The sequence below is a fragment of the Catharus ustulatus genome, chromosome 14 (assembly GCF_009819885.2).
Source record: "Catharus ustulatus isolate bCatUst1 chromosome 14, bCatUst1.pri.v2, whole genome shotgun sequence".
In the NCBI taxonomy this organism is placed as follows: Eukaryota; Metazoa; Chordata; class Aves; order Passeriformes; family Turdidae; genus Catharus; species Catharus ustulatus.
The window spans coordinates 7,801,777-7,826,685 of record NC_046234.1 but is presented as its reverse complement, the minus strand read 5'-3'; the positions used below and the strand labels follow the sequence as shown (position 1 = coordinate 7,826,685).

Below are 24,909 nucleotides of genomic sequence, written 5' to 3'. Positions count from 1 at the left end.
TTTGTTTTCCAGGGAAGCTGTGATGCTGCTGGAGCGCTCACCAGGGCTCCCGGGTGCTGCAGGGACAGGGGGATGTGCCACCAACCCTGCAGGACCTCACGTGGAGAGAAGGAAGTTTATCGTGAGGGTGCCCAGAGCAGCTGTGGCTGCTCCTGGATCCCTGGAAGTGTCCAAGGCCAGGTTGGGTGAGGCTTGGAGCAGCCTGGGACAGTGGAAGGTGTCCCTGCCGTCCAGCGGGTGGCACTGGATGGGCTTCAAGGTCTTTTCAACCCAAACCATGCCATGATTCCACCATAAATCATAAAAACCAAAAGAATTCCCCTTCTCTCCATCCCACCCGCGGCTGAATCCCATTCCCGGAGCAGGGCTGCTCCTGCCCAGCACGGATCAAGGCGCGATTTCCCGAGGCGGAGCCGCCTCTCCTCGCAGGGATGGGCCGAGCCCAGGCAGTGCCCTCGTCTGCCCCGGCAGAGCGGCCTTGAGCCCATCTCTGCCACGGGCACTTTGCCCCCAGGTCCCGCTGTGTCCCCACGTGTCACCCGCGGTGGCGCAGAGATAACGGGGCCCGTGACCCTCCCCTCCTTCCTCACGTTTTCCTCCCTCGCTCCAAGCAGAATTCCCGGCTGAAAAGCCAGCACAGAAGGGCTGGAGGGGGGTTGGGACGGGAGATCCCGGGCAGGGAGGGATGGAGGGGATGTAGGGAGATGAAAGGGGGTCCCAAGCCAGGGGCGGGGGCTGCTGGGGGCAGAACTGGGGGAGAAGTGTGGAGCCAGCCCCTGATCCCAGATCCCAGCACTCCAAATCCATGGGAATGGTGAGGAAGGACAGGCAGGTCCTCCTTTCACCAGGGAGCAAGAGGCAGGTGAAGCCCAAAGTTACAAACTGGAGCTAAAAGGCAAGAACGGCACCAAATTTTGAGGAAACCTGGATCAGGTTGGGAAGCAAACTCCCCAGATCACCCCAGGCACAGCCAGAAGCACCCCCAGTGCCACCCCCACACCTCACCACCGGCCTGGCTCCCCAAGGGACCCCCAGCAGCCCCCACTCGGGGGAAGGGGCCACCCAAACCCACCCAGGCACCCCGGAGCGATGCTGGAGCACCCACCTCTCTCGGGGCCGTGCTGGACATGCCCAGTCCGCTCTGGCTCTGCCTCCCTGGGCCAGGGCCACCCCGGTTTGTCCTCGGGATCCCTCTGGGCAGGGACACCCCGCTCACCTGTCCCCACGGCCGGCACACAAAGCTCTGCGAAGCTGCCGGAGCAGCCCCGCGCCTCCCCCGCTCCCCCAGCGAAACCCAAAACCACCTATTTTTGTCTTTTCCTTTCTCCTCCTCGGGAGGTTTCCAGCCATCAAATGCTTCCCGGGAGCCCTTCAAAGGGAAAGCGGCCGCCCCATCCCATGCACTTGCTAAACCAGTCTGAGCAGTGCCGGGCGGGCGGGCGGGAGAGGCCCCGGCACCCGCGACAGGGACAGGGACAAGAACCGTCCGCAGGGACCGCGGTGACCCCAGAGCCAGGGCACTGCCACCCCTGGGGACACGGGGGTGCCATCGGCCAGCAGGACCCCCCAGCAGGCTGCAGAACCGCCCCCAGCACTGCTCCTTCAGGAGGAAAGGAGTTTGGGGGTTGTTAAATTCTTCTCCCAGCCAGGGAAAAGTGCAGGCAGGTGATGGGGAAAGAAACCGGCTCCCAGTATCCCCAGTATGCCCCAGTTGGGTGGTGGGAGAGCGCTGGGAGGCATCAGGGCAGGGAGATGGAGCAGCTGCTCCAGGTATTCCTGGGAGAGGAGCAGGGAGGTGAGGAAGCAGAAGGGTCTGAGGCTGAGGTGGGTTTCCAGGACAAATGCAGGGTGGGAGGAAGGGGATGGTATCGGCCTTTTCCCCCAAAAATCCAGCCTTGGACCTTTGCCAAACACAAACAACCGGGAGGATTTTCTGTGCTCTCACCAAGCACAACCCCAGGCTCTGCAGGATTCCCAGGGGATGTGGAGCTGGATTGTCCCCACTGTCCCATGAGATCTGGCAGCCAGTGAGGGGCTTTGCTGAAGCTCAGGGACCACCTGTGTCCAGAATGAGGTGGCACAGCCCTCCCAGGGCTCGCCTTGCCCTCGGCACAAGCTGCAGGGCAGCGCCGCTCACAGGGATGGGGCAGGTCACGATGAGAGCCGGGTGGGAAGGGCTGGGACAGGGAGGAGCTGGAGGTCCCAGGCTGAGCTTAAATGGGCCCAGGGATGTGGGGTGGGGGTGCTCAGAGCAATTAAAATCCCTCGGAGCTTCACCCAGGAGAAGGGGCTGGGAGGAAGCACAGCCTGGACCCCCGGGATGGCGATTCCTGCCCTGGGGATGGCGATTCCAGCCCTGAGAGGAGCCCTCCCAGGCTCCAGCCCTCCCAGGGGAGGGGTTGGCACCTGCCACCTGCTGTGGCAGGAGCTCGGCGTCCTCTCCAGCCGCAGGGTGATGTCCACACACCGATGTCCCTTTGTCACGGGCACCTGTCACAGGATCCTGTGTGACCCCAAAATCTCTGCAGCTCCTCCCGAGACCTGGGACTGTGCCCCAGTTGCCGCTGCCCAACCCAGCCTGTGCCACCAGTCCCTGCCAAGAGCGGTCGGAACAGAAGCAGAATCCAGAAGGGTTTGATGTCCCTGTCCTTGTGGAATTTCCAGCCTTCCCACGGGCATTTTTAGGGCTTCTCACCCGCGCCAGCGGAGCACCGCGGGATCAGCGCTGTCACAGCGCTCAGGGACATTCCCAAGGAACGGGATTATTCCCTCGGCTCCTCCTCCATCCCCGGCGCATCGCGGGCCGCTGGCGCCACCGGGTGCCCGAGCGCTGCCAGCGGGTGACGGCAGCGCGGCCCCGCTGGGTTTGGGTGCGAGCAGCACCCAGCGGGACCGGCCCAGCAGCCCCCAGGCACTGCCGGGGGTCCCACCCCACACACGGCCACCCCATAACCAAACTGGGGAATGAAACCCAGGAGAGTCCCCCCCAGCATGGCTTTGCCTGCCAGCATCCCCAAAAAGGCGAGCAAGTGTCCCAAAGTCACCACAGGGAGACAGCACCCCCAAAAAGCGCCTTGTCCCCCTAAAGGGCACCCAAAAGTGCCATCATGCCCTAGAGGAAACAGCCCAGCCCTGACACGCAGTGCCAGCACTCCCAGTGACACCCCTGACTGATCCCCAGTGACACCCCCGAGGGTGCCCACAGGCAGGTGCAGGAGAGCTCCGGGGCTCCCGGGGGTGACAGGGAGCTGGTTTGGGCAGGGGGTCCCCGTGGTGCCTCATGGCCGGTACCCCACGCGTGCCCGGGAGCCAGGACGGGTCACGGTGGGGCTGGGGGTCCCCTCGGTGCCGCTGGCCGTGCCCGGCGCCTCCCGGGCTCTTTAGGAAGCTCCGCCCTCGGCCGAGCCCAGGGCGGGGCCGCGGGGCCCTTCAAAAGGTGACAGAATCCCCAAATCCTCCAAAAGTATGTTTTTCATTTCTGTAAGGAGTATTTATATCTTTTCTTTGTCTTTTTTTTCCCCTCTGAAATAGGACATCTCTCAAGGAAAAGCTCCAAAAAGCTTCACCTGAAGAATTTAGAGATTTTTCCCTCAGTATTCCTTGGAGTCCTGCATCTGGGTTGTTCAGCAGGATGAGGAGCAGAACTGGGATGAGGCTGGAGCCCTGTGGAACTCCAGCAGTGCCAGGTGCCAGGCTGGTGTCACCCCACTCTCATCCTCTGTGCCCAACCCCTGAGCCAGCTGCTCCCCCACCCCATGATGTGTTTGTACAGCTGTGGCCTGCACATTTCATCCAGAAGGACCCTGGAACAAAAGTTTTGCTGAAGTTAAAAAATAAATCTCCTGGCTTTCCTTGATCACCCAGGTGGGATACCCTGTTGTAGAAGGTTGGACAAGCAGGATTTCCCCTCATGGAGTTGTGACCAATGATTGTGCTGTCCTCCAGGTGTTTTCAACACTTCCCAGAATAACCTTTACCTTTTCCATGATTTTACTGGGCACTGAAGTGAGACTGACAAGCAGGACAACAGTCCCCAGTTTCCAGCCAGCTGGGACCTCCAGGATTCCCAGGACTGTGCAAAACCATCAAGAGAGGCTTTGTGATGGTACCAGCAACTCTTGGAGGATTCTCAGATGAATTCCACCAGGTCCCACAGGGATTTGAAGGTTCCTAAATCCTACAGGCATTTAGAGGTTCCCAGGTCCCACAGGGAGTTGGAGGGATCCATCTGGAGCAGCAGATCCTGCACAAATTCAGGAAGGTGATCATTCTTGCAGCTCAGGGCACTGGGACCCCCTTGCTCCATCCTCTGCCTTGTCCCTGTCCCCTTTGGGAGGTGACATCCTCATCCTGACCAGGCCAACCCATGGTGTTTCTGCAGTGCCTCTTGCCATGAATAGATCTGAACAAACACTCCCCACCCAGCAGCTTTCCAGCCCCTCCTCCCCAGGCCTGCAGCTCAGCAGGGTGGTTGTGGCCAGCTCCCAGCATTTCAGGTGTGCCCAACTCAGGGACCACCTCAGGCCAGGGAAAAGCTCTGCCCATGGCACACCCAGGCTGCTGGATGGGAAGCTGAGGAAAAGCACTTTCCCAAGCAGCTGGGAGTTGTTTTCAGCTCCCTGAAGTGCTCCCCCAGCCCATCCTCACACCAGCTCCCTCATCCCCACACAGCCAGGGTAATAACATCAGCTCAGAGGAGTTTGGGAAGCTCCAGTTCCCTCATCCCCACACAGCCAGGGCAAAAGCACCAGCTCAGAGGTGTCTGGGAAGCAACTCCTCCCAAGCAGCCCCCTCAGGGACTGCCCCGAGCATGGGAGGTGTCATGGTCCCCTTCCCACCACCCACCAGCTCAGAGCATCCAACCCCAAATCCTGACACTCTCCCAGCAACCAGCGGGGCTGGCTGGGGGAAGGGATGGAAGAAACACTCCTCAAAAACCATTATTAAAAAGCAAAGCGTGTGGCCACAGCCGCTGGTTTAACTTAGAAACACGTTCAAGTGGCCCAGAGTCTTCCAAAAAAACCCGAGAGCTGCTGGCCCTCGTTCCCCCCCCACCCTGTCCCACCCCCTCGTAGAATTCCATAAAATAAAAGTTCCATGTTCCACAAAGTTTCCCTTTTTGTGGTGGTGATGGTCTCGTTGGTGGGTCACTGTCAGGTTGTGTTTCCCCCTTTCTTGATTCCTCTTTTTCTCCTGGCTCTCCGTGTCCCCAGCACTTCCCACGAAGCCCAGCACGTGCTGAGGGACACACTGAGAGCTGATGTTCCTCCTCCTGCTGGGACAGTCTGGAGATGGAGAGGGATTTGCCAACAGCTCCTCCACGGGGGGCCCATCACCCCCTGCCCCCGTCCTTGCTGCAGCTCCCAGGGACAGGGAGCACAGAGAGGCAACAACGTGCAGGAGGCTGCACAGCTGGTGAATTCCAGGTGAGGAGTCAAGGAGCCTCCAGGCGAGGACAAACCCAGGAATAAAAACAGCTGGGGACAAGAGAGAAGGGGCAGCAGTCCAGAATCCATCGCTTGCCGTCCCATCCCGGCTCCTGCAGCGGGCACGGCTCGGCCCCGGCGCTCCCGCAGTGCCCGCCCCGCAGGGGTGCGGATGGGCGAAGGGAGGGAGGCGCAGGCGGCTCCCACCGCTCACATCATGACGTGCCGCCGGCGGTGCAGGGCCAGGTGGTCGGAGCGGGAGAAGCTGCGGTCGCAGTCCGAGCAGCGGAAGGGTTTGATGCCCGTGTGCTTGCGGAAGTGCCGGGTGAGCTCGTCCGAGCGGGCGAACTTCCAGGTGCAGCCTTCCCACGTGCATTTGTAGGGCTTCTCACCTGCGCCAGGGGAGCAGCGAGGGGTCAGCTCTGACACAGGGACCCCCCAAACACCTCAGAGAAACTCCAGATGGGGAATTTCAGCACCCCCACCCCCTTGCTCAGGGATCCAGGGCCATCCCAGCCCTACCTGTGTGTATCCTCCGGTGGGCTTTGAGGTGGGAGCTTTTGGTGTAGACCTTATTGCAGCCCTCGAAGTCGCACTGGTGGATGCGCCGCTTCTTCAGGTCTGGGGAATCAGCTCTGGGCCCCCGCGCTGCTGGCCTGGGGGAGCAGAGAGAGCTTAGGGGGGCTCAGGGGAATAAACGGGGATAAAGGCTGGGGAGGCACAGGCAGGAGCTCACTCACTCTCTCTGGAGGTCCTGGAAGGGTGCTGGGCCACTCTCGGAAGCGCTGTCCTCGCTGTCACTGTTCATGTCCATGGGGTACACGGAGCCAGGGTCCATTTTCACTGGAGGGGTCCGGGAAAGGAAAGCTTTAGGGCCACAGAGAGGTGAGGGGTGAGCACAGAGCAGAGAGATCCCCCTGAAACACCCACTCCAGCCTTGCCCCTGCTCCTGCAGTGCTCCAAGACCTCCAGAGAATCAAATCCAACTGGGCAGATGGAGAACCCCCAAAGGGAGGAAACAACTTGGGGCCACCACTTTTGGCTGCCTGCTGCTGCCCAGGCCCCCCACCCCAGATAAGGTGGGAAGTTGGGAATGTCCTGGGAAAGGGGATTGTGGGGAGCACAGGGAGCAGCTGAGCTGAAACCAGAGCTGCTGGCAGCAGGCAGCCAGTGGGAAGGGCAGGGCAGGCTGCCAGCAGCAGGATGGGTGGAGGACAGGCAGTGCCATGCCCTGTGTGTCCCTGCCCTCCCCACGTTCCCTGGGGGGCACAGCCTGGGGGCCAGCTGAGGGGCTCTGAACAAAAGTGGCACACGGTGGTGGCAGGGACACTCCACAGTGAAAAATGAGATTCCCTTCAGGGGTGCCCCTCCACGAGGCAGGACAGACACCCCCCACCCCCCAGGCTGCAGGGTTCCCTTACCAGACCCAGCGTTCTTGCCGTCCCCCCCGATGAGGGGCACGGTAATGGCGGTGACGCCGTCCGTGGGCACCGTGGTGTAGACGACGGGGAGGGACTGCACCACCACGGGGATGGTCTGCAGGTTGCCCATCTTGCTGGGCAGGTTGACGGAGGGGATGGTGTGGATGACGTGGAGGATCTGCTGCCCGCCGCTGCCCTGCGTGGAGGCCAGGATGGAGCCGGGTGAGAGGACAGCCGGGATGGCCGAGGTGGAGCTGAGACCGGAGGGCGGGATGGACACGGTGCTGGGAGCGGGAAGCGGGGGAGCCACCAGCATGGGGGAAGACTGGACCGAGGTGGGGGGCGGTGGCGGTGGGGCCGAGGCCGGAGCCACCTTGGATTTATTGAGGGAGAGATCGACGGGCTCGGCCTGGGGCTGGCTGCAGTCGCTGGCCAGCAGCTCCTCGGGGGGCTCCGTCTTGATGTCGGCCAGCAGCACCGGGGGGTCGAGGGGGCCCTCAGCCAACAGCGCCGACGAGCTCATGGCGGGCGTCGCCTTCCCCTTGCCCTGCAAGAGACCCGCAGTCCGTCAGGAGCCAGGGAAACTGAGGCACGGGGCGGGGGCGCAAGGGTTTTTTTTTAACGGGCTCCCACCAACCAACCGACCGGGGCGGCGCCTCGGGGCGGCTCCGGCAGGGCGTGGGGCCAGCCCGGGGTCGCCGTGCCGGGCATGGCAGGGCCCGCCCGAAGCCCTGAGGCGGGGCCGGGCCCGCCCGTCCCTCACGGACCCGCCCGGCCCCTCACGGCGGCCGCGGCGCGCGCCGAGGGCGGGAACCGCAGGCCCCGCCCCCCACCCGCGCCTTTGTGCCGGGCTGGCCCCGCCCCCCGCGGGAGGGGCGCGGCGGGGGCGTGTCCCGCGCGCGGGGCGGTGGCAGCCCCGCCCCACTGCTTAAAGGGGCCGCACCCACCCCCCCAGCCCGCGTCCCCCCCCCCCCGGCCGGGGTCACTCACGCACTGACCCGCGGGGTTGCCACGCGTGTCCGCCGCGCCCGCAGCTCCCCCCCGCCGCCCGCGGCACCATCTCCCGGGCCGCGCCGGCCGAGGTGCGAACGGCCCCGCGGCTCCACCTGGGCTCGGCCGCGGGTGGAGCTTCTTAAAGGGCCCGGCCCGGCCCCCGCGGGAGGCACCGGGCACGGCCCCACCCGCGGCGCGGTCAGCGCTGCGCCCCCGCGGGACCGCGACACAACCGAGGGACAAGCGGGACCCCCAACCTCACCGCGCCCCGCGCTGCTGGGTCCCGGGGCACGCGTGGGGGCACCGGGCACGGGGGATCCCCAGTCCAAACGAGCTGCCCGTCACCCCCCGCGCTGCCCCGGGACCCCCCGGCGCTGGCCCCGGCTCCCCCGCACGTACCTGCCCACGCAGGGACCGTCCCCGCCCGCGGAGCCCCCACGCACCGGCCTCGCGCGGCGGCCCCGCCCCGCCACACCCAGCGCCGCGCCCCGCGCACACGGCCCGGCCCCGCCCGGGAGGGGCGGCGGCTACAGCGCACCCCCGGCACCGCCACCGAGCCCTCCCGATACCGGCACTGAGCCCAGGGCACCGGCACCGAGCCCTCCCGATACCGGCACTGAGCCCAGGGCACCGGCACCGAGCCCAGGGCACAGCCACCGAGCCCTCCCGATACCGGCACCGAGCCCAGGGCACAGCTACCGAGCCCTCCCGATACCGGCACCGAGCCCAGGGCACCGGCACAGAATCCCCCCGGTACTGGCACAGGCTCCTCGGTACCGAGCCCAGGGTACAAGCACCTAACCCTCCCGATACCGGCACCGAGCCCCCGGCACCGGCACCGAGCCCTTCCGATACCGGCACGGAGCCCCCGGCACCGGCCCGGAACCCCCCGCTCACCCCCGGAGCCCCGAATTCACCCATAAAACAGGACACCGCCAACACACGCACAGAGCCACGGAACCCCCGGACACAGCCCCCCACCTATCTCCATGGGTTCCCCCCCAAATACAGCCGGGAGCCCCCCCAAACACTCCCCAAAAAGAGGCAGAGACATCCCCCCCTCCCCAGAACCCACCTATTCACTCCAACACACAGAGGCCCCTCCAAACGCACGTTACACCCCAAAACACTCCCAAATAGAGACAGAGACCACCCCCCAGAACCCACGTATTGGGGGAACCCCCCCCAAAACACACACTCAGCCAGGGACCCCCACCAAACACCCCATAACCAGCCAAGGACCCCAAAACACCCCCTCACACACTCACAAACTACCGGCACCCCCAAAACATCTCCACTCTCAGACAGGGACCCCCATACCCCCCAAAAAACCCAGGGACCCCCAAAACACACCCCCCCAACAAGGAGAGACACCCCACGCTCAGTCAGGGACCCCCCAGCACATCCCCAGATCCTCAAAGCACTCCCTCCAGCCAGACCCCCCCCAAAAATACACCAGGGGACACCCCCAGACAGACACCCCGCACTGGGGACCTCAATGTCCCTCCAGACCCTCCCTCACACACGGGGGCTCCCCACAAACAGACTCATGGGGGGCCACAAAAGGGACACGCTGTCCTCCTCTGGGGGACGCTGCCCTACCCAAATTTGGGGTCCCTTGCACCCCAAAGCCCCGCTGGGGCAGGGGGTGCGCGATGGGGCAGCTGAGTGGGTGGGTGGGGGGGATTCATTGCCCCCCAGATTCCACCATCGCTGATCCCCCACTTTTATGGGTGAACTGGATTCCTCCGTCCTCAGGCTGTTGCACCCCAAAATCCAACCAGGCGTGCAGAGTGGGGGTCCCCCTCCTCAAACCTGCATATCTGGGAGTGTTCCCAACACTTCATGTCCCCAACACCCCGGGAAGAATTAGTGCCCCCCGTTTTTAGCCCTAAACAGCTTAAGGAGGGATTTCGGGTGACCTTGGGTGGGGGGTGGGGGGCGTGGGAAAATGCTTTCCACTGGCCCCCCAACTCTCCCACCCCCTCCCGCTTTGTCCCTTGTGTGTCCCCACCCCCTCCCCCCGCAGCGTGTCCCCCACCCGTGGGCGTGGGGGGGTCACACCCCGCCGCCGCCGCCACACCCCCCCGTGGAATTTCCTCCGCGCTCCACCCTCCGCCAGCGGCCGCTGGGGATACGGCGGGGGAGGGGGGCACGGACGGGATACAGAGGGGGGATCCCCGGGAGCGGGTGGGGGCACACGGTGGGAGCGGGGCCTGGAGCTCAAAGGGGGTCTGGCCCTTTAAGAGCAAAGGGCGTGGGAGGGGGGAGGGAAGGGCGGGGCCGCCGCCCGGTGTGACCTCCCAGCCGCGGGGGGGCGCCCTCGCCGGAAGCGCGCGGCGCGTGAGGGGAGGTCGGGGGGGGGTGACACCCCACGCGCGACCCCCTCGTGAGGGGGCGAGGGGGGAGGGGTGGCCTGAGGGGCCGCGGGACCCTCCCTCTCCATCCCTCCCCTCCCTTCTCCCCTCTCCTCTTTCCCCCCGCGCTCCCACCCCCACCTGCAGCCCCGTCAGACCCCCACGCGTGCTCCCACCGCGCCCCCGGCCCCACGCACCGTCCCCCGCGCCTCCTCCGAGCGCATCCCCGGCCGCCGCCGCCGCCGCTGCCCCCGGGGCGGTGCCGGGTGGGGCGGGGTGGGGCCCCCACGGGCGGGGAGGGGCCGCGTGGGGCGGAGCTCCCCTCCCCCACCCTCTTTTTTTGGGGTGGGGGTGCTGCCCCGCCCTTGAGGTGACATCATCGGCAGCCAATGGGCGGCTCCCCTCGCATCCGGCGTTGCCATGGGAACGCGCAGGATTTGGGGGAGGGGGGGTGGACCCCAACTTGCTCCCACCCCCCCCACACCGAAGGCACCCCAAAATCGGACTGGGGGTGCTGCTGGAGGGTTCAGGCCTGGGCAAGTTGTGAGGCAGTGATGAGGGGGAGCAGAGACCCCCCACATTTGGGGTCCTGTGCTCCCCCTGCACCACAGGCTTGCAGCACCCCCAAACCCGAGCACCCATGGGTGCCCTGAGGGGGAGGCACTGCCTGCACCCCCCCCCCCAAATTTCTGCCTCCCGAGCCCCTTCACCTCACAGGTAAGCCCCCAAATATTGGGGTCCCCGTGGGTGGCAGAGCTGGGGGAGCCTCTCCAGGGGCTGCAGCCACGGGGGGCTCTGGGGGTCCCTTCCTGGGGGGGCTGGGGGTCTCGGGGAGCCCCTGCCTGGGCTGGAGCTGCCCCCCACTCCCTGGACCCTGCTGGTTTTCCAGCCTCTTGTCCCAAGGGGACCTGGCTGCTCCCCGGGGTGTCCCCTGCCCCGGGGTGTCCCCTGCCCCGGGGTGTCCCCAGCCCTGAGGTGTCCCCGCCCTGTGCTGAGTTTGCCAGGGGCAGGCCCAGGCTGGGTTTAATCACCCCATAACCCCCCAGTGCAGGACCCACACCCCCAGCCCTGACCCAGCTCATCCCCAGGGATGGGAAATCCTGGGAATGGGGACAAAGCCAGATGTCCCCTACTCACGATGTCCCTGCCAGGGGTGACTCGAGGAGCAGGTCATGGCCACCAGGGTGGTGACCTTGGCACACACAGTGCTCATCCAGGGCGAGGAGGTGAGTCTCCACTTTTGCCACACCTCAAGCAGGACCAAACCTGCTTTTTTAGCAAAAAATAAACCTTCCCCTCCTCAGGAAACAGCCAGGGAGGCACCAGGATAGGCCTAGGGAGGGCCAACCTCCCCTGGGGAGCAACCCAGGGTGACTTTGGGGAACCTGTGACCCCCTGGATGTGTTGGAGGAGCTGGTCCCAGCTGGAGAGCAGCGTGTGCCCACCATAGCCCCGTGTCCACCCCCTCCAGCAACTCCAGGGGACAATTCTGTGCCACAGAAGAGGAAAACAAATGGAAACATCCCCAGGGAGACCCTCAGGAATTCTTGACCCTACACAGCTTATACTGGGGGAAACAGCCTGGGTCTGAGCCCACTGGAGCTATCCATGCTCCAAGGCAAGAAAGAAAAATGGTCAAAAACCTGGAAGTAGGTCCAAGACAAGCCCAGGGAGCACAGCCTGCCCCAGGGCCCCACAGCAGCTCCCAGGGAAAGGAAGTGGGCCAAGGGGGGATTTATTCAGGATCTCAGTGACACATGGCAGCAAGTTTGTCCTCATTCCAAGGTCAAGTGCTGAAAGAAAAGGTTGGATCCAGGTTTGGGATGATGTTTGTGTGAGACACATCTGGAGCAGGCATCTTTTTTTTTTCTCTCTGAGGGAAAGAGAAAGTGGGAAGAGTTTTCCAGAGGGTGGGATGAGGGTGCTGGGCCTGATCTCCCAAACCTCCCTGCTTGGAATGGAAGGAGGCAGAGCAGCCCCCAAGCCCAGGCTCCCAGAAAGGCCTGGTACTGCTGTGGGAAGGGACAAGGGACACAGCTCAGTGCCCTCGGAGCAGGCAGGGCAGGTGCTCTGACACAGCCACCCGTGTTTGTCACAGCTGGCACTCCATGAGCACAGCTAAAGGACCAGGCTGATTCCCAAATCCTCTTCAGGAAAAAGGACTTGAAGCAGAACAGCAGAACTTTACCCCAAGCCCCACTGGGTCACTGCCAAGGAGGCTCCAGCCCAGCCAGGATTTGGCTCCTGACAGCTCCAGCCACTTGTCCCTCACTTTGTCACCCACTCCCCACTCCTCATTCCCCCTTTGCCATCACACCACTCCCAGGTGGAATCCCTGAGGAAACCATGCCATGTCAATGCCATGTCACCATGGCAATGAGGCAGCATTCCCACTGCCCCTCCTTCTGCTCCACACTACAGCTCCCAGCAGGTGCCCCAATCTCCTGAAGCCCTTCCCAGTGGGATGGGATATTCCAGAGGCTTCAGCACCCGCCTCATCCTCTTGCTCCGAGGGCAGGGTTGGAATGTGGGAAGCTGTGACATTCCCAGCAGGATCTGCTCCCAGCCATGGGGGAACTGTGGTTGTGTCAGGGCTCATTCCACGATTCCCACTCCAGGTATTCCACACCTGAATCCCGGCAAACAAACTCAACCTCAGCCCATTCCCAGCTTTCCAGAGGCTCCCCTGGGAGCAGCTCCTCTCTCGCGGGGATGATTCCCATGGGAACTCCCCCAGCCCGAGGCTCGGCAGCTGCCGGGTGGGCGGTGCGAGACGCGGCTGTGGAATTCCAGGAGGATGGAGCAGGGCTGGCAGCTCTTGTGCGGAGCCCCCCAGCTTCTCCAGCCCTTTTAGCTCCTCCTTCCCACTCCTCGGACTCGCCCCATGGATTTCTGCCCTCCCAGCGGGCGTGTGGGCAGGGATACAGGGCAGAGCCAGGCACGGAGGCACCGCACCCTTTTTTACACAGTAATTTGATGCAGCAAGAGAGAGAAAAAGGACAGAGATGCTGCCAAACGATTCCCAGTGAAACTCTGGAATGGCTTGCAGCCAAATCCCCCCAAAACCACGAATGGAGCTCCTACAGCTCTGCTTCCCAAAGCTGCCTCGGGATTTGGAGAAAACAAACCCACTTTGCAAAGCTCTCACATCTGAAATCCCTGGTAGCAAAAATTTTATTTCCATGACCGAAGACGAGGAGAAATTTATAAACTTATTCTTGCAGCCATCCAAGGAAACCGTAAATATCCCATCACCTGGCAGCCACACATCCACGAGGGCTCTGCCACACCCCTGAGGGCACATCACCTGTGTCCTGCCTCCTTCCCCACCTCAGGAATTCCAGGAAAGTCCTCAGCCAACCTCCAGCTCTAGTGTCCAACGTGACAAGGAGAAAAAACAAGCAGCACACTCATTTCAAAGCCCAACAAAGACATGGACAGTGTTAGATTCTCCTAAAAAGAAGTAGTCCCGTTGTGTTTTTTCTCCCCCCAAAGCCCCAGTGCCTGGGATCAGCGCATGAGCAGGCTGTGCTTTGGTCCATCCACCCTCTCCAGCTTCTCAAAGTGTTTCCTGGCGTTCCGGATGTTGATCAGCGTGGCCGCGGAAGCTGTGACGGAAAAGGGACAGGGGAGATAAAAACAAATTCAAAAGGGTGAGAGTCACCACGTCCTCAGGGCTGCCTGCTTCAACTGCTCTGCTCCCCAGCCAGGCAAAATCCACACTGGGATGGGCTGGGCGAGGTTTAAGGTGGGATGGGCTGGGTGGAATTTAACGGGGGATGGTCTGGGCAAAATTTGATCTGGGATGGGTAAAAATTAAGCATGGGAAGGTCTGGGCAAAATTCAGCATGGAATGGTCAGAGCAAAATTTAATATGGGATGGTCAGGGCTGTTGCTGGTCCCAGAAAAACATGAGGAAAAGCCTCTCCCAGGGAGAGCTGCTCATCCCAGAGCTGCTCCCCAACCCAGCAATGCCCAGCTGGTGCCTCACTCCCACACTGTCCCTAACTCCCCAAGTGAGGAGGGCAGGGAAACCACAGCAGCAGGCCTGAGGAGCCCTGGGCAGTGTCCCTGAGCTCCCAGCAGGAATTCCAAGAGCTCTGTAAACAGGGATCTGCTCCCAGGGGCTGTGGGCTGGCACTGCTGCAGCTCCTCCTTGGGATAAATAGATGCTGCTAAAATTAGAGCCTGTCCACCCCAGACAGCCCAGGCAGCCAGAGCAACACCCAAAATGAGCCAGCTCTGCTTCCTCCCCAAAAATCACCAAGGCTGCCAGCTCTCAGCTGCCCAAAATAGGTTTTAGGCACGACCTGCTCAGGTTTGGTGGCTCCCTGTGCCCCCCTCTCTGCAGGGTCCTGCTCACCCTCAATCCCTCTCTTCAGCAGTTCTGTAATTTAAAGCTCATTTTCCAAGAGAAACACGGTTTAAACCGGATGATTTCACCTTTTTTGAGGTTTTTCTGAGGGTTTTCTTTGGCCCAAGGTTTCTTTTGGCTCTGACTTACGTATGGAGGGGTCTGACATGACCACCATCACGTAGGTGTTGGATGTGAAGATGTCAATGAAAGCAGCAAAGTTGGAGTTCCTGACCTCCATGCTCTGGAAAGAAGCTGCCAGCTTACTGGAAAACAAGAAAATAAAGGGGAAAAAAAAAAAGAGTGAATGAAGAACTTGTGCCCACATGGCTAAAATCCCTGATCTGATCTGTTGGGAAGGAGGAGGAGCTGGAATTCCCACTTGGCAAGGTGTGGTTACAGCAGGGCTTTGGCTGGCCTTGGTTTTAAAGGCAAAATTCCTCAGTTTTGGGCCAAATGAGAACAATATCAGCTGATTGTGCACTGAATGAAGGAAATTCCAGACACAACCCCCCTGAGCAGGCCTGCCCCCCATGGATACCAGCCCAGCCATTCCCAGCTGGCCACCCTGGATGAGCAGCACAAATAAGCATAAAATGGGAATAGCTGGAGACATCAGAACATCTGTAACCCCCCCAGAAACCTCCCCATCCTACACAGCCTCAGGATGAACCTGACTGTGCAGGGCTGTGCAAAGCCAAGCTTCCCACTTTCCCACTGAAAACAGGGATAAACTGTGTCTGTCCTCCCCAGCCAGCCCTGAGGGCCTGGGCTGGAGCAGAGCTCTCCAGCTTTGCAAGAAAAACACTTTTGATCAGTTCAGCCCTGGAATTCGAATAAAACAGCACCAAACCTCTCCCACCATGAGGTGTTAAATTAACATTTAATGATTTGTGTTCCTGCAATACTCCACCCTGGCATTCCAGCTGCTGAGGAGCCAAACTGGGATTCTGTGGAAATTCCCTGATGGGAGCAGCTCACCTGCAGCTCAGCTTGAACTGTTTGATGATGTTGCTGATCTTCTCAAACCTGTGCACATCCCTCTGCTCCTTGCACTGATAGTGGGAAATCACCTGGAGAAGGGACACAGCCAGTCAGGGATTCCACAGCAATAATTCCACAGCAATCCTGGGAAAGGCTGGGGAGCAGGGCAGGGATTCCCTCTGCCTGACTGGATCTTGGGAAGTGTTCACAGCAATTCTTGTGGGGCTTTTGTGACAGGATCAGCACACAGATCTGCCAGGTGACACCACTGTGCCCTGAGGGCTTCACCTCAGCAGCAATTTAAATCTTGATCCAAAAATGGGTGGAAACAGAGGAAAAAAATGTGTCCATCCTGATCCAAAAATAGGTGTAAACAGAGGAAAAAAATCTCTCCACCTTGATCCAAAAATAGGTAAAGAGAGGGAAAAAATCTCTCCACCTCTCCACCTTGATCCAAAAATAGGTGTAAACAGAAGAAAAAAATGTGTCCATCAGCTCAGGAATGGGCTAAGTGCTGTGATAGATTTTCCCTCCATTTAACAGTTTTTTTAGAGTTCTTTTCCTCTTTTTTTCCCTTAACCATCACTTTTAAACCTGCCCAATTACTCCCACAAGCACAGCTTTAGCCACATTCAAGACTTGCAATTCCCAGTGTTCAAATTCCTTCCTAAACTTCCCAAATGAGGTTTTTTCACTACAATTTAAACACAATTTCAGAATAAGGTTTTTCAAAGTAGTATGTCCCTAAGAGATTTTCAGAGGAAGATTTCCCTTGAAGAGAAGAGAGTCCTAGGAATGTTTAAATATATGAAAAAAAGGAGGAGTTAAAAGATAATTTCTTTCAGTTAAAAATGTCCTTGTAACAATCACACTGTCACACACCCCAAGGTGGAACTTTTTATTATCTCCAAAAGGTCAAAAAGCAGAACTTGCCAGGCATGGTGAGTGTTTGTTTCTGATAGTTTAAGGAGGACAAAAAGTCACAGCTCCTTTCCCAAATTCCCTCCATCCTTTCCAAATCACCAGCAAGGAAAACACTCCAAAAAACCTCAAATATTTCCTCCAGTTCAGCAAGAGTTTGGTGCAAAGTGTGAAGAGCCCAGCCCAGCAATGAGGAATAGGGACAAGCACCAAGCTGGTTTTATCCAGAACAAGGAGCTGGAAAAGCATCACAATCCCATAGCTGATCCTCCAGCCATGCTCTGCATTTGCACAACATGAAAACTCCAAAGCAATCAGGTCCAGCTCATGTGCCCCAGCAGAAGGAAGTGAAAAGGTTTGGTTCTGAAGCTACAAAAGGTTCCTGCCCTGTGCAGAGAGGGATTCTCAGAGAAGTGTCACCACAACAGGGACATGAAACACTCCCAGAGCGTGCAAGAGGAAATCCCAACCAAACCTCAGCTCAGCTGCTGCAGGGGGAATTTGGAATGGTCCTGTGGACCCCAATGGACCTCAAAGCTCATCCAGTTCCAACCTGACACCTCCCACTGTCCCAGGCTGCTCCAATCCCTGTCCAGCCTGGCCTTGGACACTGCCAGAGAATTCCACCCATTCCCAGAGAATTCCATCCCAGCCCCTCCCCACCCCACAGCCAGGAATTCCTGCCCAAAATCCCACCCATCCCTGCTCTCTAGCAGTGGGAACCATTCCCTGTGTCCTGTCCTTCCATCCCTTGTCTCTCCAGCTCTCCTTTAGGCTCTGAGCTCTCCCTGGAGCTTCTCCTCTCCAGGTGAGCACCCCCAGCTCTCTCTCAGAGCAGAGGGGGAGGGAAAGGGAGGCTCCATCCAGGGAATCCATCCCAGGAACTTACCAGGAATGTGGCTCTCTCAAAGAGCAGCACCTCATCTGCCTCGATGATCTGAGCAAAGTTCCTCAGGTTCATCTCCAGCTGCTGCACGTTGGGGATCAGCTGATAGACAATGCTGGACCAGGCCTGGACATGGGGACACACAAAGGTCCCATCAGCTCCTCTCCCCCTCAGCCTCCCGTGAGAAATCTGCTCCCAGAAGGATTTTTGGCACTTCTGGGTGCTGACAGCCTGGGCAAGGCTGAGAAGCTTCTCCCCCTCCATGCCCAGGTCACAGAGGGAGCCCAGACCTGAGGAGATCCTTCCCTGGCAGAGAAACTACAGTGCAGCTGAGGAGACTTCAATCACCCCTGGCTTAACTTGGGAATGCTGCTGTCTCCTTCTCCCACTCGAGTTTCCAGAGAATTTTAATCCTGAGCAAGCAGATGGACACTTGGCAGCTCATCCCTGATCCAAACAAAGTTCCACCTTGTCCCAAAGGGCCAGAACAAGCCCAGCAGGGACTGGGGGTGCTGGGATCAACATCTGTGCTCATCCACACAAGGATTTTCCAAGCTCAGCCTCCCCTCCCTGCCCAGCTGCTGACCCAGCTGTGGGGCAGTGTCCAATCTCACCCTTCCTGAGAGCCAGGGAGATATCTGGGATGCCTGTCTGCCAAATTCCTGGTATTTACCACACTTTGTAAAATTAATTAATTAAACTCAGGATTAATATGGATTTAACTGACACCCTGCAGAAGCAGCTGCAGGGATCCTCCTCCTGCTCTTGCTCCAAGTGGGAAGGCAGACGTGGAGAGGAAGCTGCACCAACCTTGTAAAGTGTCTCATCCCAGATGGAAGTTCTAAAACAAACACATTCCAAGGGCCTGGAAAGGCGCTTCAAGTCTTCCTCACGCTCCTTAAAAATCTGGGGAACAAAGAGAGTTTAGGGATTGAGTTGAAATGTTCCTGCTGTGGCTGCTGTATGGATTTGTGGGATGAGTTTCACATGGATCTCTGGGACTGGCCAGGAACCCTCCCAGGGAGCAGCAGGGCTGGGGTGCCTTGCTGCAGAATCCCAAAATTGGATTGGAGGGAGCCAAGGTGTGCTGGGAGCTCTGGAAAGGCTTTTTTTTGTCCCTAAATATCACCACTGCTGTTCTCCACTGGATTTTAGGATGACACACTTTTTAAAAAGGCAGGAAATAATAAAAAAAAAGACAAAGCCTTCAAGGAACAGCCCTGAGGTGTGACCCACATGGCACAAGGGATGCACTTCCATGGCAAGCACCAGCTCCTCACCAGATCCCGCTGGTCTTCCTGCACCAAGTCCATCTTGTGCACCAGGCAGAAGATCTTGGCATCAGGGGAGTTCTGCAGAATGGCCTCCAGGCAGGACTGGTAGTAGTGCATGTCCTTCTCCAGCTCCCTGCTCTCCACATCAAACACGTAGATCAGCACCTCCACGTTGCGGAAGATGTTGTCCCTCTGGCTGGTGAAGTAGTTCTCCATGAAGGTGTCCTGGCTGAGGGGGCAGAGCAGGAGATTCCCTTTAGAGCAGCTCCTGCCTGGCACCAGGGGTTTGTGGGAAACTCCTCCTGCCAGCAGAAGGATTTGGAAAAAAAATCCCCCAAAAATTCCCCCAAAAAATGTTTGGGATTTGGAATTGCAGCTGGAGCTGTGTGCCCTGAGTGTTCCCAAGGAAAGCTGGAGAGCATCAGCTCCCCCAGACCCACAGGAAGCTGAATATTCCCTCATGTCCTGCTGCCTCTGGCTTTAAGGAGCTGCTCGTGACACCCACAGCAGCAGGAACAGGTGAACCATGACCCAAAGCACGAGTTCAGCCTTAAATCCCAGGACTTAAATCTCCTTTAACTCTGGCTGAGCATGGCTGAGATGAAGGAGCTCTGAGGAGGGGACAGCATTCCTTGAAAAAGCTTCCAGGAGCCACAGGATCAGCCTCCAGCATGGCCCCTGCACAAATCCCACCTGGACTGAGCTGGAGATGAGCAATTCCAGCACCTCAGGACAGCAGAAGGGGCATTCCCTCAACATCAGGAGGAGAATCCACTCTGCTCCAGCCCTGATTCCCCACAGCCTCCCCCAAAGGCTGGGAAAGGCCAGGAATAATCAGTACCTACCCTCCACAGTCCCACAGGTTCAACACCAGGTTTCCCAGGAATCTAACGTGGGAATGCTCCACATCAACTGCAAAGAGACAGCAGGAGTTCACTGCCTGCACCACACACCCAGGGCAGAGCCAAAAATCATGGAAATCAGCACAAAATCATGGAATGGCTTGGGCTGGAAAGGATTAAAGCCCTCATTTCAGCCCCTGCCAACTTTCACCATCCCAGTTGCTCCAAGCCTCGTCCAGCCTGGCCTTGGGCACTTCCAGGGATGGGCATTCCTCACAAAGCAGCCCCAGTTTGTAAAATCCCACCAAAACACCATTTCCCAGAGGAATTCAGGCCTCCCTGCCCACTGCTCTCCTGAGAAGTGCAGCAAGTGCCCCCCTTCAATCACACATTCCTGATCCCTGGGATATTGTAGGAATGACTCTGCAGGGCTTGAAGCCATCCTTACAAATAAACCAGGAGCACAGGGAATGTAAACTTCAGGATTTATGGCAAAGAGGAAAATTACACCAATCTCTGACATTAAATCCTTCCCAGTGGGAAGTACCAGATCCCAACAACTCATCCCCTTCTTCCAGAGCAATCACTTCTTGCACTTTCCCAACAAAGGCTTTGGAAAGGGAAAAAGGAAAAGCATTCATTAAACCCAGTGCATCATCCTGCCAAAACCACAGGGGCATTGCAGGATGCCTGGATACAGCAGGAATGTTCCACCAGCACTGAGGAGACTCTGACAGGTGTAGCTGCACCAAAGGCTGCTTCCTGATCCCCAAAAAAGGGAGGATAAAAGCTGAACAATAAAGCAGCAAAGCCAATCCCAGTGCTGCCCTTCCCTTCCCTCCACTTCCTGCCTGTCCCCGGCTGATCCCGCAGCTCCCAGCAGGGTGTGGCAGCCGGGAGGACCTGCAGGGACACACCCGACCCAGGGATGGCTGCAGGGAACGGCCCCGCCCCTCTAATGAGGGGGTTGGAGCCCCGGATCTGGGAATTGGGCCGGGAATTCCTTACTGGTGGCCCCCAGGCGCCGCGTGTCCCGGGCAATGTAGTTGGCAAAGATAATGGATCTCATGCTGGTCTTCCCAGAGCCACTTTTACCCATCAGCAGCACCTGCAGAGAGGGAAAGCAGGAAAATGAGTTCCCACAGAGCACTGAGCCCTTCCCAGCTCCTGGAGCTGCCACCTTACTGCCAAAGCCACTGAACACAGGAGTGGCACGTTCCAGATGGGAATGCACCAGGACAGAGGAACATGTGGGGAGCAGGACAGACATCCCAGCCCTGCTGTCCTTGGTGATCCCAAACCTGCTGTCCTTGGTGATCCCAGCCCTGCTGTCCTTGGTGATCCCAAACCTGCTGTCCTTGGTGATCCCAAACCTGGCTGTCCTTGGACATCCCAAACCCGCTGTCCTTGGACATCCCAAACCTGCTGTCCTTGGTGATCCCAAACCTGCTGTCCTTGGACATCCCAAACCTGGCTGTCCCTGCTCATACCAGCCCTGTTGTCCCTGCTCATCCCAGCCCTGTTGTCCTTGGACACTGGGCCATGGTCAGATCCAACACTTTTCTCAAAAAACACGGAAAGGACTCAGGAAACTCCCAGCCTCTCCCACCTGATGGCTTTGGTGGCACCAAAGGACTTTAAAGATGAGGAACAGCTTTCTCTCAACCCCTCCAGACCAGAAACAATCCCTCACCCCCTGGTTTTCCACCCCAAACACTCTGTCCTAACCAGACAGGGTTGGGAGGGACCTTAAAGATCTTCTAGTACTGCTCTTCCTACAACACAACTGGTTTTCTTTACCCCAAATACCAGGGACATTCCCAGTTTCAGGTGCCAGAAGACCAAAAAAAAAAAGGGAAAAGCAGATGAGACAGCCCAGGTCAGGGTCCCCAGAGCAGGGGAGACTCTTGGCTCCATGATGTCCCATCCCTGCAGACCTCAGGGGAAAGGAGAGGCAGCCAAAAAATAGGGAATGCTGGGGGTGGGGATGAAGGGAGACAGTCACACCAGCGACAGTCACACCAGGCAAGGCTTTACATTGTGATCTAAAAATAAAAATTAAACAAAACAAACCCCTCGGCAGCAGCCAACACAGCCTTGCTCACAAAACCCAGCTGTTCAACAAGTTCCAGTTACGGAGCCAAATCCAACTTTTGGCAGCAGCCCTGCAAGTCTCCCATCCAGGAGGGATTTCAGGAGAAGAGCCCAGCTCCCTCCCACCCTCACCCTGGCACAGCAGGAGCTGCCACAGCCTCGGGATAAAAGCAAGGCACAATTCCCCAATCCTGAGTGCTCAGGTCATTCCTACAGCAGCTCCAGGCTGGGAGTACCCTGGCCAGAGGGAAGCTGCCCACAGGCTCCAGGATCTGGCAACAAGGAGTGTTCCTGGCTGTTCCACATGCAGGAGGACAGGGGAGGCCACCCCAGGATGCTGCCCTGTGCTGTCCTGTCCCCTGAGCTGATCCCAGAGAACAGCCAAGCTCTTATTTCACAGCACCAGCACAAAATCCCAAGCAGAAACTCGATGCCGCTCTGAGGCACGGCCCAAACCAGCCCCAATTCCCAAAGTCTGGGCTGCAGAGGCCTTGCAAAGGGGTCAGAGAGCAACACAGTGAGCCAGGCAGGGAACCCAATCCCACCTCAGCACAGAAAAGCTGCCAGATGTTCCTTTAAGAGCTCTGGATGTGCTCCTGCTGGGATCCACCCACCCCTGCCATTCCCAGAGCCGCTGTTCCTCCCCCACGTGTTAAATGTCATCCTCCTGGAAGCCCTGTGGGAACTGGGGGCTTCAGGGACAGGAGGGTGCCCTAGGGACAGGCTCGAGCAGATCCTCCTCCCTGAGCTGGGTTTTGCAACAGCCCCAGCAGCGCCCGGGGAACAGCAACTGCTGGGGAGGGCTCTGCACGAAGCCAGCCCACGCCCAGGCCAGGATTAAACCCGGTTTTAACGCCTGGCACTTCCAGCAGAGAATGCAGCGCTGACCCCCAGAGGCTTCCGAGGGACCATGGATACAACAGACGGTGCTCATGGATGGGAAGGGGAAGGAAAACACAGGATCTTCCTCCTGTCCTTACCTTTTTCTTCATGGCTGTGCTTGGCATCACACACCTGCCGAGAGAAGCCCTCCTTGGATCGCTGCTTTTCATACACCCAGGCTCCAATCCCAATCCTAATCCTAATCCCAGTCCCAATTCCGTCCCCGGTACTGGGGAAGTGCTGACACAGCCCCAGCTCCCCTTCCCTTGCTCCGGGCCATGGGGAACTCCAGCTGCCGCCGGGCCGGGAGTCCCTTTACAGCCCCTTCCCCGGGATGTCCCACTGCCCCTTTGCTCTGGATGCCTTCCATTCCTCCAGGATGTTCTGCAGCCCCATCTCGAATTCCCCCGGGATGTCCCGCAGCCCCATCCCCGGATTCCCCCAGGATTTCCCCGAGATGTCCCGCAGCCCCATCCCCGGGATTCCCCTGGGATGTCCCGCAGCCCCATCCCCCGGGATGGCCTTCCATTCCCCCGGGATGTCCCGCAGCCCCATCCGGGGGGTTCCCCCCGGGATGTCCCGCAGCTCCATCCCCGGATTCCCCCGGGATTCCCCGCAGCCGCCCCCGGCCCCGCTGGGCCCGCGCCCCCCAGACCGGGCCGCTCCCCGCTACCTCCGGCGGCTCGGGGCGGCTCGGGGCCGGCGTGGGGGGCGATGCCAGGGGAACCCCGGTAGTTCCGGCGGCTCGGGGGGCGCTGCCGGTGCGAGCCCGGTGGCTCGGGGCGGCTCGGGGACGCTGTGGGTGTGAGGCCGGGCGGCTCGGGGCGGGCGGGGGGCGGTGGCAGTGCCCGGCTGGCGGGGCCGGGGCGGTGGCCGGGCCTGTCCCGGGCCTGTGGCGGCGCCCCCGTCCCGCCCCCCGCGCTCACGGGACCCAGCGCTCGGCGGCCGCCGCCGGTCACGTGCGCGCGCGCCCCGCCCGCCCCCGGCTCACGTGACGCGGGCGCGCGGGACGGCCGAAGCCCCGGCCGCCATGTCGGGTGAGGGCACAGCCTTTCTGGCAAGGCCGGGGGCGTTTATTGGGGGGCTCCCGGTGATTCCCGGTAAATCCCGCTGCTTCCCGGTGCTTCCTATACAACAACAGAGTCACTCCGGCCATCAGCGGGGCGGGCAGTAGCGCTTTGGGCCGTGCGGGTGCAGTATGTCTCAGCGCCTCCCATATGGTCTAGCGGTTAGGATTCCTGGTTTTCACCCAGGCGGCCCGGGTTCGACTCCCGGTATGGGAAGTTCCACTTTTTCCTGCCCCATAGGAAAATCCCCGCAGCCTTCTCCTGTTTTCCCGCACGTTCATCCTCAAAGCCCCTCGGGTTTTGTTTTTTGCATCTCTCCAGTAAATTTTCTCGTCGCCAGGAGCCTCTTGAAGCGCTTTGCCACTGCAAACGCAGCCTCCTACTTGTTTAAATTTTCAAGTGCATTGGAGCAGAGAGCCCACAGCTAATTAACATGCTGTTAATTGGCTTCTTCTCTAACGCAAGCAAGAAAATTCCTGCTTGTGTCCCACGGCGTGTTTTAAACCGCCCTGACTTGCTCAAGGCAAACAGGGTTGTGCTGAAGATACACATATAGAAATCCATATATAATATATACATTTATACATGAGGGGACTCATTTATTGCTGAAGGGAATCCTGGGAGCTCCCCCAAATCTGTGGGAGATCTGGAGAGATTTGCTGGGGTGTCCTGGCTCCCAGAGATCCTGGGAGCTCCGGAGCTGCTGATGCCACAGAGCTGGAGCCATTGTCACCTTGGGTGTCCCCTCAGAGCCATCACCCTGTGTGTCCTCTCTGAGCTTTGTCATCCCCTTCAGAGCCACCAATCCCTCATGTGTCCTCTTTCAGAGCCTCATCACCCCTTGTCACCAAGCCCTGTCACCTAATGTGTCTCCAAGAGTCACCAATCCCTCCTGTGTCCCCTCTGAGCTTTGTCATCTCCCTCAAAGCCACCAATCCCTCATGTGTCACCTCTGAGCCTTATCACCCCTTGTCACCCCTCTCTGAGCCTTGACACCTTATGTGTCCCCTCTCAGAGCCACCAATCCCTCGTGTGTCCCCTCTGAGCTTTGTCATCCCCCTCAGAACCATCAACCACCTTGTGTCCCCCAGCAGAGCCTTGTCATCCATTGTCACCATGCCCTGTCACTTCATGTGTCCCCCAGAGCCACCAATTCGTGTCTCCTCTGAGCTTTGTCATCCCCCTCAAAGCCACCAATCCCTCATGTGTCCCCTTTCAGAGCCTCATCACCCCTCCCTGAGCCTTGTCACCTTGTGTGTCCCTCTCAGAGCCACCAATCCCTCACATATCCTCTGTCAGAGCCTCATCACCCCTTGTCACCAAGCCTCGTCACCTTGTGTGTCCCCTCTCAGAGCCACCAATCCCTCATCTGTCCCCTCTGAGCTTTGTCATCCCCCTCTGAGCCTTG

General features: G+C 59.4%; 2 protein-coding genes and 1 non-coding gene across 6 annotated transcripts; 1 reads left to right on the top strand and 2 right to left on the bottom strand.

Annotated features, from left to right (window-relative positions):
* Positions 1–4,254: 4,254 nt before the first annotated feature.
* KLF8 (Kruppel like factor 8) lies at positions 4,255–10,433 on the bottom strand. 4 transcript variants are annotated; one of them, XM_033072781.2, is made up of 5 exons: positions 10,395–10,433; positions 6,848–7,394; positions 6,167–6,269; positions 5,949–6,082; positions 4,255–5,818 (listed from the first exon to the last, which is right to left on the bottom strand). In XM_033072781.2, exons 1-5 carry the CDS (start codon positions 10,419–10,421, stop codon positions 5,637–5,639), a joined length of 993 nt encoding a protein of 330 aa, XP_032928672.1. In that variant the 5' UTR covers positions 10,422–10,433; the 3' UTR covers positions 4,255–5,636. The 4 variants fall into 4 exon arrangements, with proteins under 4 accessions (XP_032928672.1, XP_032928671.1, XP_032928674.1 ...); XM_033072780.2 differs by having other exon boundaries at positions 4,257–5,818; positions 6,167–6,293; XM_033072783.2 differs by lacking the exon at positions 10,395–10,433 and adding an exon at positions 7,846–7,884 and having other exon boundaries at positions 4,257–5,818; positions 6,167–6,293.
* Positions 10,434–13,344: 2,911 nt separating this feature from the next.
* Positions 13,345–23,243, bottom strand: LOC117003040 (ras-related GTP-binding protein A). Its single transcript, XM_033072658.2, has 10 exons — positions 23,108–23,243; positions 22,533–22,566; positions 20,467–20,566; positions 19,462–19,528; positions 18,623–18,845; positions 18,153–18,248; positions 17,346–17,468; positions 15,533–15,624; positions 14,702–14,817; positions 13,345–13,805 (listed from the first exon to the last, which is right to left on the bottom strand). The coding sequence occupies exons 2-10, from the start codon at positions 22,557–22,559 to the stop codon at positions 13,708–13,710; spliced, it is 942 nt and encodes a 313-aa protein (XP_032928549.1). The 5' UTR covers positions 22,560–22,566; positions 23,108–23,243; the 3' UTR covers positions 13,345–13,707.
* A 402-nt stretch (positions 23,244–23,645) lies between these two features.
* On the top strand, positions 23,646–23,717 carry TRNAE-UUC. Its single transcript has one exon. It is a non-coding gene; the product is annotated as a tRNA-Glu (tRNA).
* The last annotated feature ends 1,192 nt before the right edge of the window (positions 23,718–24,909 follow it).